Below are 13,228 nucleotides of genomic sequence, written 5' to 3'. Positions count from 1 at the left end.
TCATCTTGATTCAAAAATTATTGCTTTTACTGAGGGCTAACATGGTACAACACTCTACTGCTTCAACACACAAAAGAAAGAATATAAATATGTGCTTATTTTTGCAGACAATGTTTACAGCATGTGAATTGGGAATATTTGATGTATTGCATGATATAGGTGAGCCTATGTCAGCAGCTGCCATTGCTTCTCATTTGTGTACCAGTGTGGATGGCACAGAGCGGTTACTCAATGCCTGTGTTGGACTGAAGCTCTTAAAGGCAGAAATGGTAAACAATGAACGTAAGTCTCTCATGGATGTTATTTTTTTTTTGAGGGGGTGGGGGGGGGGGAGGGGAGGAATTACATAACAGATGTAAGATAGATCTCAACTATTTTTGCAGGATACTAGAAAAAAAGTGTCCCTTTGAACACATAAGTAATATGTTTGTATTGTTTTGTATTGATCTTTCAGTGGAAGTGTATTTTTTTTCTATTTAGTGGGATTTGTGAAGATTGTGATTTTAATATTTGTTTTAATAATGGTCTTAGTACATTTTATGAAAATATTGTTTTAATAAATACAGTTACAGTAAATATCATGTAGGATGCAACATTCAAAATACACCACCTTGCAAATTATTATGCAAATTATATTTTCCTCTGATTTTCCTAAATAGTCGATGCAAGTGGTAGCCAGCATAAATTTTGAGTCATCAACCATTAGCGTATAATTACAATAATTTGAATGTTACTGAACAAACCTCCTAAAGATAACAGTATGTTTTTCACAAATAAAAAACTTAAAATGCTTTGTTCCAAATTATTACGTTTAGAAGTTGTAAAGAACTGAAAATGGTAATTTGTTGTATTTGCAGCATTAGGAGGTCATATTTACTGCAATCAAAAGCTAATTTAATTAAAAACAACAGGTCACGTTACATATGAACATAGGACCCCTTATTTGATAGTAGCTTTACTATTCTTGCATCCATTGAACTTGTGAGTTTTTGTAAAGTTTCTGCTTGAATTTCTGTGCAGGATGTCAGAATAGCCTCCCAGAGCTGCTGTTTGGATGTAAACTGCCTCCCACTCTTATAGATATTTTGCTTGATTCCTAAAGAGGGAAATTCTGGTTTGGAATGTTCACACTTCAGACCAATATCCCTTATAAACGGTGATGTGAAGATCTATGCAAAAATCCTGTCAAATAGATTAAGTACAGTGGCAGAAAGGTTACTGGGGAACCAACAGGCAGGCTTCAGGAAAAATAAACAGACACAGGATAATATTTATACTGCAATAGACCTCACTCATTTATGTAGAACAAGGGAGGAGGAGTCAGCAATGGTAGCAATAGACGCAGAAAAGGCCTTCGACCGTCTCTCTAGAGACTTTATATATGCAACATTACAAAAGTTAGGTGTGGGCAAAAAGTATATTGGCAAAATCACGGGACTTTATATTAATCAAAGTGCAGGGGTAAGGGTTAATGGCTCTATATCCAAACTATTTCAAATAAAGAATGGAGTTAGGCAAGGATGCCCCTTGTCACCCTGGTTGTTTAACCTTAGCATTTAATTCAGGAAATTGAACAAGACATGGGTATAAGAGAAGTTAAAACTAAGAAAGAAGAAACCAAAACACTGGCTTATGCGAATGACCTACTGTATTACTCATATTAACCAATCCCATTGAATCCTTGTTGAGCTGCCAGACTCTTTTCGAAAGCTTTAGTAAGGTTTCTAATTTTAAATTAAATAGAGAAAAAACAACAATATTGAACTTAGGCTGCTCTCGGCAAACAGAAACTGTTATTAAGCAGTATAATGATTTTAGGTGGAACAATCAGGGGACAAAATATATAGGCATTAATCTTACCAGCGATCCTGCAAGTCTCTTCAATGCCAATTTTCCTCCGATTATGAAAGAATGCAAAAAGAAACTTCAAGCATGGGACAGACCATGTTTTAATGTTCTAGGCAGTGCTGGGCGTAATGGAAAAAACGACGCTTACGGATCATTACGCGTAATTTTACGCTATTACGCATTACGGAATTACGCTTACGGCGTAGACATTTATTTACGTTCATGTCTGTAATTACGCATAGCCCTTACGCAATTACGCATAAGAATACCGTAATGCAGGTTGTTACGTTATTGCCTTACGCGTAATTTCCTACTAGCAATTAATGCGTAAGGCCATGCTTCCAAGCGGAAAAGTTGACGCATGGATCAATGTTGGGTAGATGCCGACTTTAAGGGTTAATAGCAAAGCCCCCTTAATTGCTTAGAGCCTCAAATTTGGAGAATATATTAAGGAGATCAGAAGGAATAAGAGGAAAAAAATTTTTTTCAAAAAGACCTTATAGTTTTTGAGAAAATCGATGTTAAAGTTTCAAAGGAAAAATATATACATTTAAAAACCCGCCGACTTTAACGGTTAATAGCAAAGCCTGCTTAAAATTTAGGAACACCAAATTCCCAGGGTATATTAACCACTTTACCCCCAGCGGTACGAATTTCTCCGCCCCTTTTTTCCCTCCTAAAAAACCAGGGACGGAGAAATCCGTGCCTTCCGCGCTACCGCCGCTGTCCGCGCTCCCGCCGCTCGTGCGCGCGCACCCGCCGCTCGTGCACGCCGCCGCCCACTCGCCCGGAGATCAATGAACGGGAAAAGCCATTCCCGTTCGTTGATCTAGCCCCCGCAATGATCTGCTGCTTCTTTCAGAAACAGCGAGATCATTGTGCGTCTCCCAGCCTCCTACTGCTTCTTGTAAGCGTCCTTCCGGACGCTTACAGGTCGCATGTAAACAAACACTCTGTGGCCATCTTGTGGCCATATAGTAAACTACACCCTAAAAGCATTTTACATATACAAACATTACATTTACACAATAAATTAACTCATTACCTCCCACACTCCCCAATTTTTATTTTTTTTTTGTAATTAAAAAAAAAAAAATACAATAAAAAAAAAACATAAATAGTTACCTTAGGGACTGAACTTTTTAAATATTTATGTCAAGAGGGTATAACACTGTTACTTTATAAACTGCGGGCTTGTAATTAGGGATGGATGCAAAACTGAAAAAAATGCACCTTTATTTCCAAATAAAATATTATCGCCAAACATTGTGATAGGGACATAATTTAAATGGTTTTATAACCGGGACAAATGGGTTAATACATTTCATGGGTTTTAATTACAGTAGCATGCTTTATTTAAAAACTATAATGGCCGAAAACTGGAAAATAATAATTTTTTCCCACATTTTTTCCTATTTCCCCATTAAAACACATTTAGAATAAAATAATTCTTGGCATAATGTCCCACCTAAAGAAAGCCTAATTGGTGGCAAAAAAACAAGATATAGTTCATTTCATTGGGATAAGTAATAATAAAGTTATAGACGAATGAATGGAAGGAGCGCTGAAAGGTGAAAATTGCTCTGGTGGTCAGGTGGTAAAACCCCTCAGTGGTGAAGTGGTTAAGGGGATCAGTGGGAATAAGAGGAAATTTTTTTTTTCAAAAAGACCTTATAGTTTTCGAGAAAATCGATTTTTAAGTTTCAAGGGCAAAAATGTCTTTTAAATGCGGAAAAGGTTTTTTTTGCACAGGTAACAATAGTGTTTTATTTTCATAGATTCCCCCAAGTGGGAAGAGTTTTACTTACTTCGTTCTGAGTGTGGGAAATATTAAAAAAAAACGACGTGGGGTCCCCCCTCCCAGACCTCTTTAACCCCTTGTCCCCCATGCAGGCTGGGATAGCCAGAATGCGGAGCACCGGCCGCGTGGGGCTCCGCACCCTGACTATACCAGCCCGCATGGTCCATGGATTGGGGGGTCTCGGAAGGGGAGGGGCAGCCAAGCTTTCCCCTCCCCCTCCGAGCCCTTGTCCAATCCAAGGACAAGGGGCTCTTCTCCACCTCCGATGGGCGGTGGAGGTGGAGGCTGCGATTTCCTGGGGGGGGGGGGAGTTCATGGTGGCATCTGGGAGTCCCCTTTAAAAAGGGGTCCCCCAGATGCCCACCCCCCCTCCCAGGAGAAATGAGTATAGGGGTACTTGTACCCCTTACCCATTTCCTTTAAGAGTTAAAAGTAAATAAACACACAAACACTTCGAAAAAGTATTTTAATTGAACAAAAAACATAACCACGAAAAAGGTCCTTTAATATTCTTAATTAACCATTAATACTTATATTAATACTTCAAATCAAAAGGAACCCCATTGGTCTGCTAAGGACCAATGGGGCTCCTTAGAGCCCAAATACAAAGATGCTTTAGAGAGCTCTGAGCTATATAGCTCAGAGCTCTGTGTTCCGTGCAGGACGCTAAGTCCCGCCGGCTCTCGCTGCCCTCCCCGCCTCTCCCACATGTCACCTATATACATGCTGGCACCCATGGGTGCCAGCATATATATGGGTGACAGGTGTGGGCGGAGTGGACGGCGGGAGCCGGCGGGGACTTAGCGTAGTGTATGCGGCGGCCGGCGGGTGAGCGGCGAGAGACGTCGGGTGCGGCGGAGTTACAAAGTAACAAAGTTGTTACATTGTAACAACTTTGTTACATTGTAACTGATTAGTATATTTCCGAGGATATTGCGTGGGAACTGGCTTTTAAAGGGACAGGTAAGTATTAATGGTTAATTAAGAATATTAAAGGACTTTTTTCGTGGTTATGTTTTTTGTTCAATTAAAATACTTTTTCTAAGTGTTTGTGTGTTTATTTACTTTTAACTCTTAAAGGAAATGGGTAAGGGGTACAAGTACCCCTATACTCATTTCTCCTGGGAGGGGGGGTGGGCATCTGGGGGACCCCTTTTTAAAGGGGACTCCCAGATGCCACCATGAACCCCCCCCCATGAAATCACGGCCTCCACCTCCGCCCATCGGAGGTGGAGAAGAGCCCCTTGTCCTTGGATTGGACAAGGGCTCGGAGGGGGAGGGGAAAGCTTGGCTGCCCCTCCCCTTCCGAGACCCCCCAATCCATGGACCATGCGGGCTGGTATAGTCAGGGTGCGGAGCCCCACGAGGCCAGTGCTCCGCATTCTGGCTATCCCAGCCTGCATGGGGGACAAGGGGTTAAAGAGGTCTTGGAGGGGGGACCCCACGTCATTTTTTTTAAATATTTCCCACACTCAGAACGAAGTAAGTAAAACTCTTCCCACTTGGGGGAATCTATGAAAATAAAACACTATTACCTGTTACCTGTGCAAAAAAAACTGACATTTTCCGCATTTAAAAGACATTTTTGCCCTTGAAACTTAAAAATCGATTTTCTCGAACACTATAAGGTCTTTTTGAAAAAAAAAAATTCCTCTTATTCCCACTGATCCCCTTAATATACCCTGGGAATTTGGTGTTCCTAAATTTTAAGCAGGCTTTGCTATTAACCGTTAAAGTCGGCAGGTTTTTAAATGTATATATTTTTCCTTTGAAACTTTAACATCGATTTTCTCAAAAAACTATAAGGTCTTTTTTCCTCTTATTCCTTCTGATCTCCTTAATATATTCTCAAAATTTGAGGCTCTTAGCACTTAAGGGGGCTTTGCTATTAACCCTTAAAGTCGGCTGCTTTTTTATATTATACGGGAGCGTAATATTACGCGATTACGGCAGACTGTGTAATATCAATGGGAGTTTACTGTCTTACGCGTAATTTGTTATGCGTAATAACGTAACCTACGGTCTACACGTAATTAATTACGCGTAATACCATAACCTTACACGTAACGCTTACGGTGCATTTGTAGTGAATTACGATGCGTAATTACGCTAATGCGTAATTTCGGCCCAGCACTGGTACTAGGAAGAGTAGACATAATTAAAATGATGATACTTCTAAAATTGTTATTTTTGATACTGGGACCATGCCCAGTGCCTGGCTGAGAAATTAGGAAAGGATTTTCCAGTATTTTATTTGGTGTAACTCCAAACGCAGGATTGCTTATAAACTCCTTATAAGGGATAAAGAGGCGTGGGGGACTGGCAGCACCAAATATTAAAAATTATTATATAAGTGTACAGCTGGCCAGGATGCTGGATTTAAAAAAGGAACTGTCTAGAGCTCCTACATCTAAATGCTCGTCAAAATTGTGGCCATGGTTGGAGGGGGAAGGGTGTGGCTTTGAGAAGGTCTTTACATGGATCCCCGAGAATATCTATAGACTTTTCCAGACATCTAGCCATCCCTTAACCAAACCAACCTTAAAAGCTCTTTATTGGATAATTTCCAAATGGCAGAAAAATACAGGGATTTCACCGATTACATCACTGAGGGAGAATCCAGACTTCCCCCCCGGGTATGCAGAATAAATGGTTTTATAAGAACAAACTAAGTCTGAAAACCCATATTATAAGCTTCAAGGGTGATCGGACCTTAGGGATTCCTGGGATTGTAGAAACAACAAAACAGGGAAATACATGGGGATTAATACAAGCTTGTAGTTTTTTGCCGAAAATAGAGTTTAATGAGGGACCGGTGAGGAAAGAACTAAACATATTTGAAAAACATCTATTTTTAAATATAGACCTGGAAAAAAAACTATCCAAACTGTATGATTTTGTGCGATATATGGAGGGCTGCACTCCCCCCCTCCCACCCCCCCCCTTCCTATTGTGCCAAATGGGAGAAGGAACTTGATCCACTCCTTAACCACTTCCCGACCGCCGTATTGACAATTGGCGGCCAGGAAGTGGACACCGCAAGGACCGCCGTATTGACAAATGGCGGCGGTCCTTGTAGGGGCATGGGCGGAGCGTTCGCGTCATCCGTGACGCGATCCTCCGCCGGTGCCTGTCTCCGCTCACCCGCCGCAACATCCTGCCGGCCATACGGAAGCGCCGGCGGGATGTTAACCTGACGATCGCCGCATACAAAGTGTATAATACACTTTGTAATGTTTAAAAAGTGTATTATACAGGCTGCCTCCTGCCCTGGTGGTCCCAGTGTCCGAGGGACCACCAGGGCAGGCTGCAGCCACCCTATGTCGCACCCAAGCACACTGATTTCTCCCCCCCCTGCCCCAGATCACCCACAGCACCCCTCAGACCCCCCCTGCCCACCCCCCAGACCCCTGTTTGCACCCAATCACCCCCCTAATCACCCATCAATCACTCCCTGTCACTATCTGTCAACGCTATTTTTTTTTTACCCCTGCCCCCTCCTGATCACCCCCCCACCCCTCAGATTCTCCCCAGACCCCCCCCCCCCCCCTGTGTACTGTATGCATCTATCCCCCCTGATCACCTGTCAATCCCCTGTCAATCACCTGTCAATCACCCATCAATCACCCCCTGTCACTGCCACCCATCAATCAGCCCCTAACCTGCCCCTTGCGGGCAATCTGATCACCCACCCACACCGATAGATTGCCCGCAGATCCGACATCAGATCACCACCCAAGCGCAGTGTTTACATCTATTCTCTCCTCTAAACACCCACTAATTACCCATCAATCAACCATCAATTACCCCCTATCACCACCTGTCACTGTTACCCATCAGATCAGACCCTAATCTGCCCCTTGCGGGCACCCAATCACCCGCCTACACGCTCAGATAGCCCGCAGACCCCCCCTTATCAATTCGCCAGTGCAATATTTCTATCTGTGCTTCCCTGTAATAACCCACTGATCACCTGTCAATCACCTGTCAATCACCCATCAATCACCCCCTGTCACTGCCACCCATCAATCACCCCCTGTCACTGCCACCCATCAATCAGCCCCTAACCTGCCCCTTGCGGGCAATCTGATCACCCACCCACACCAATAGATCGCCCGCAGATCCGACATCAGATTACCACCCAAGCGCAGTGTTTACATCTATTGTCTCCTCTAAACACCCACTAATTACCCATCAATCACCCTCTATCACCACCTGTCACTGTTACCCATCAGATCAGACCCTAATCTGCCCCTTGCGGGCACCCAATCACCCGCCTACACGCTCAGATTGCCCTCAGACCCCCCCTTATCAATTCGCCAGGGCATTATTTACATCTGTCCTTCCCTGTAATAACCCACTGATCACCCATCAATCACCCCCTGTCACTGCCACCCATCAATCACCCCCTGTCACTGCCACCCATCAATCAGCCCCTAACCTGCCCCTTGCGGGCAATCTGATCACCCACCCACACCAATAGATCGCCTGCAGATCCGACATCAGATCACCTCCCAAGTGCAGTGTAGAGATGGGCCGAACCTCCGATTTTAGGTTCGCGAACCGGGTTCGCGAACTTTCGCGTAACGTTCGGTTCGCGTTAAAGTTCGCGAACCGCAATAGACTTCAATGGGGATGCGAACTTTGAAAAAAAAAAATAATTATGCTGGCCACAAAACTGATAGAAAAGATGTTTCAAGGGGTCTAACATAACACCTGGAGGGGGGCATGGCGGAGTGGGATACATGCCAAAAGTCCCGGGGAAAAATCTGGATTTGACGCAAAGCAGCGTTTTAAGGGCAGAAATCACATTGAATGCTAAATGACAGGCCTAAAGTGCTTTAAAACATCTTGCATATGTATACATCAATCAGGTAGTGTAATTAAGGTACTGCTTCACACTGACACACCAAACTCACCGTGTAACGCACCGCAAACAGCTGTTTGTGTAGTGATGGCCATGCTGGACTGGTGCGCACCATGGCGAGAGTGCAGGTTTTGGTGGCTTTACAGCCCATATGGTCGCCTGGCTGATGTAGCTGAATGACAGAACAGTGACTGTCCAGCTGATCAAATTTGGTCTGACCACAATGAAGCAACGACCTTATTATCTTTTGTGTGCCCCCCGAGACACTCATCTAGGCGCCGGTCATTGCTTCATTGTGATACGCAAGCCCCTTCACCACGGCAAGGTAATGATCACGAAGGGGAATGGGCGCATGTACATGCCTTTTCTTTTGTTGTTTCAGCTGCCCGCAGTGCAGCCAGAAAAATTAGGCAGTCATGTACACGCACCAGAAAAATTATTACAGCGGCCGCTGCTAGCAGCGGCCTAAAAAATTCAGCAATCCGCCTGGAGTCCCGGACCCTGTTGGTGGTGGCGGAGAAGGTAGTCAAGCGGCGTGCAGGCAGAGATGCTGTGTGTGCGGGGACTGACTTAGTCTTGGGGCGGGCAGCAGCCCTCCGGGATCCATGCCTCATTCATTTTGATAAAGGTGAGGTACTTAACACTTTTGTGATTTAGGCGACTTCTCTTCTCTGTGACAATGCCTCCAGCTGCGCTGAAGGTCCTTTCTGACAGGACGCTTGCGGCAGGGCAGGAGAGAAGTTGGATGGCAAATTGGGACAGCTCTGGCCACAGGTCAAGCCTGCGCACCCAGTAGTTCAAGGGTTCCTCATCGCTGTTCACAGCAGTGTCTACATCCACACTTAAGGCCAGGTAGTCGGCTACCTGCCGTTCCAGGCGTTGGTGGAGGGTGGATCCGGAAGGGCTACGGCGAGGCGTTGGACTAAAGAACGTCCGCATGTCCGACATCACCATGAGATCGCTGGAGCGTCCTGTCTTTGACTGCGTGGACACAGGAGGAGGATTAGTGGCAGTGGTACCTTGCTGGCATTGTGCTGTCACATCACCCTTAAAGGCATTGTAAAGCATAGTTGACAGCTGGTTCTGCATGTGCTGCATCCTTTCCACCTTCCGGTGAGTTGGTAACAGGTCCGCCACTTTGTGCCTGTACCGAGGGTCTAGTAGTGTGGCCACCCAGTACAGCTCATTCCCCTTGAGGTTTTTTTTATACGGGGGTCCCTCAACAGGCAGGACAGCATAAAAGACGACATCTGCACAAAGTCGGATCCAGTACCCTCCATCTCCTCTTGCTCTTCCTCAGTGACGTCATGTAAGTCAACCTCCTCCCCCCAGCCGCGAACAATACCACGGGAAGGTTGAGCAGCACAAGCCCCCTGCGACGCCTGCTGCGGGTGTTCTCCTGCCGCCGTCCCCTCCTCCTCCTCCTCCCCCAAAGGAGCACCTTGCTCATCATCCTCTGAGTCTGACTGTCTTCTGCACACGACTTCTCTTCTTCCTCCTCCTCCCCCCTCTGTGCTGCCGCAGGTGTTGAGGAAACAGCTGGGTCTGATGAAAATTGGTCCCATGGCTGTTCCTGCCGTAACGGTTCCTGGTCACGCTCATTCACAGCTTCATCCGCCACTCTACGCACAGCACGCTCCAAGAAGTAAGCGTAGGGAATTAAGTCGCTGATGGTGCCCTCACTGCGGCTCACCAGGTTGGTCACCTCCTCAAACGGCTGCATGAGCCTGCATGCATTTTTCATCAGTGTCCAGTTGTCGGGCCAGAACATCCCCATCTTCCCAGACTGTTTCATTCTACTGTAGTTGTAGAGGTAGTGGGTGACGGCTTTCTTCTGTTCTAGCAGGCGGGAGAACATGAGCAGGGTCGAATTCCAGCGAGTCGGGCTATCGCAAATGAGGCGTCTCACCGGCATGTTGTTTTTCTGCTGAATTTCTGCAAATCGTGCCATGGCTGTGTAAGACCGCCTCAAATGCCCACAGAACTTCCTGGCCTGCTTCAGGACATCCGCTAAGCCAGGGTACTTTGCCACAAATCTTTGAACAACTAGATTCATGACATGTGCCATGCAGGGTATGTGTGTCAGCTTCCCCATATGCAAAGCGGCAAGCAGATTGCTGCCGTTGTCGCACACCACGTTGCCTATCTCCAGGTGGTGCGGGGTCAGCCACTCATCCACCTGTTTCTTAAGAGCAGCCAGGAGAGCTGCTCCAGTGTGACTCTCCGCTTTGAGACAAGACATGTCTAAGATGGCGTGACAGCGTCGTACCTGGCATGCAGCATAGGCCCTGCGGAGCTGGGGCTGTGTAGCTGGAGAGGAGAACTGCCACTCAGCCAAGGAGGAGGAGGACAGCGAAGAGCATGTAGCAGGAGGAGAGGAGGTGGCAGGAGGCCTGCCTGCAAGCCGTGGAGGTGTCACAATTTGGTCCGCTGCGCCCTGCTTGCCATCGTTCACCACCAGGTTCACCCAATGGGCTGTGTACGTAATGTAGCGGCCCTGCCCGTGCTTGGCAGACCAGGCATCCGTGGTCAGGTGTACCCTTGACCCAACGCTCTTCGCAAGAGATGACACCACTTGCCTCTCAACTTCACGGTGCAGTTGGGGTATGGCCTTTCTCGAAAAATAAGTGCGGCCTGGCATCTTCCACTGCGGTGTTCCGATGGCCACAAATTTACGGAAGGCCTCAGAGTCCACCAGCTGGTATGGTAACAGCTGCCGAGCTAACAGTTCCGCCACGCCAGCTGTCAGACGCCGGGCAAGGGGGTGACTGGCCGAAATTGGCTTCTTCCGCTCAAACATTTCCTTCACGGACACCTGACTGCTGCTGTGGGCAGAGGAGCAGGAACCGCTCAAGGGCAGAGGCGGAGTGGAGGAGGGTGCCTGTGAAGGTGCAAGGGAGAAAGCGGCAGAAGCAGATGATGCACCTGAAGGAGGAAGAGGAGAAGGAGGGTGACTTTTCTTTTGTGTGCTGCTGCTGCTTTTGCTCAGGTGGCCATCCCATTGCTGTTTGTGCCTTTTCTCCAGGTGCCTTCTTAAGGCACTTGTCCCTACGTGAGTGTTGGCCTTTCCACGGCTCAATTTTTGTTGGCAGAGCGAACAGATGGCTTTGGTCCGATCTGAGGCACACACATTAAAAAATTTCCACACCGCTGAGCCACCCTGGGATGTGGGCACTATGGGGACCTCAGCAGCTGATGCTGAAGGGCAAGTTGGCTGGCTGTACATAGGTGGCGATACATGGTGCCGGACTCTGCCACCAGCTGTTTCTGATGAAGAGCTGCCCCAGCTTCTTTCAGCAACTTCTCTCCTCCTACTACTCTCTGACTCCCCCTCTGAACTGTCCCCCTCTTCATCTCCTCCATTGGGAACATACAGAGGATCCCTATCATCGTCAGCATCGTAATCATCCTGCCCAGCTTCGCTTGCCTCAGAAAAATCCAAACATGCACCATCAGTAGGTCCTTCATCCTCCTTACACGTTACATCCATAGTGTTGCCGCGTAACGCAGACATATGAGCTGGTGAAAAATCATCTGGCTGTAACAACAATGGCTGTGCATCAGTGATTTCACCACTAAATAATTCTTGCGAAGTGTCAAATGCAGCGGAAGTGGTGCTAGTAGTAGCGCTGGTGGCTGAGCAAGATGAGGTGTTCTGTGTCGCTAAATACTCAACCACGTTCTGACAATCTTGGGAGGTGATGGGGCGTGCCTTCTTCCGAGCACTGTACTGTGGGCCAGGTCCACACGAAATTACATTTACACGACCTCGCGCAGACCTGCCGGGTGGCCTTCCTCTGGCTCTGGCACTACCTCTTCCTCTACCTGTTTTGTCCATATCGGGTATGCACGGAGTGGTATATCACACTGCGTGCACTCACGTAGGTAGGTGGGTTCACTTAACTGCACAGGTATGCGCACTGATGCGGTGGGTTCACTGAACACAACAGGTATGCAGTGGCGGGTTCACTGAACACAACAGGTATGCAGTGGCGGGTTCACTGAACACAACAGGTATGCAGTGGCGGGTTCACTGAACACAACAGGTATGCAGTGGCGGGTTCACTGAACAGGTATGCAGTGGCGGGTTCACTGAACAGTACAGGTATACAGTGGCGGGTTCACTGAACACAACAGGTATGCAGTGGCGGGTTCACTGAACACAACAGGTATGCAGTGGCGGGTTCACTGAACAGGTATGCAGTGGCGGGTTCACTGAACAGTACAGGTATACAGTGGCGGGTTCACTGAACACAACAGGTATGCAGTGGCGGGTTCACTGAACAGGTATACAGTGGCGGGTTCACTGAACAGAACAGGTATACAGTGGCGGGTTCACTGAACAGGTATACAGTGGCGGGTTCACTGAACAGAACAGGTATACAGTGGCGGGTTCACAGAACAGGTATGCAGTGGCAGGTTCACTGAACACAACAGGTATGCAGTGGTGGGTTCACTGAACAGGTATACAGTGGCGGGTCCACTGAACAGAACAGGTATGCAGTGGCGGGTTCACTGAACACAACAGGTATGCAGTGGTGGGTTCACTGAACAGGTATGCAGTGGTGGGTTCACTGAACACAACAGGTATGCAGTGGCGGGTTCACTGAACAGTACAGGTATACAGTGGCAGGTTCACTGAACAGAACAGGTATGCAGTGGCGGGTTCACTGAACAGTACAGGTATACAGTGGCAGGTTCACTGAACACAA

General features: G+C 47.0%; 2 protein-coding genes across 4 annotated transcripts in view; one reads left to right on the top strand and one right to left on the bottom strand.

Moving 5' to 3' along the window:
* The window catches only part of AKAP17A (A-kinase anchoring protein 17A), a 126,835-nt gene that overhangs the window by 28,582 nt on the left and 85,025 nt on the right, over positions 1-13,228 (bottom strand). The window lies entirely within an intron of this gene.
* Positions 1-13,228, top strand: part of LOC137546914 (acetylserotonin O-methyltransferase-like) — a 66,446-nt gene that overhangs the window by 11,498 nt on the left and 41,720 nt on the right. For 2 of the 3 annotated variants that reach the window (XM_068269944.1, XM_068269945.1), the window contains one exon: positions 108-282. In XM_068269944.1, the coding sequence (XP_068126045.1) occupies positions 108-282 (175 nt within the window). The remainder of the gene's footprint in view (positions 1-107; positions 283-13,228) is intronic. The other variant, XM_068269946.1, reaches the window with a different exon arrangement.

Source organism: Hyperolius riggenbachi, chromosome 2, assembly GCF_040937935.1.
Source record: "Hyperolius riggenbachi isolate aHypRig1 chromosome 2, aHypRig1.pri, whole genome shotgun sequence".
In the NCBI taxonomy this organism is placed as follows: domain Eukaryota; kingdom Metazoa; phylum Chordata; class Amphibia; order Anura; family Hyperoliidae; genus Hyperolius; species Hyperolius riggenbachi.
Note: the sequence above shows the minus strand (reverse complement) of the source record. Positions and strands in the feature narration are given on the sequence as shown.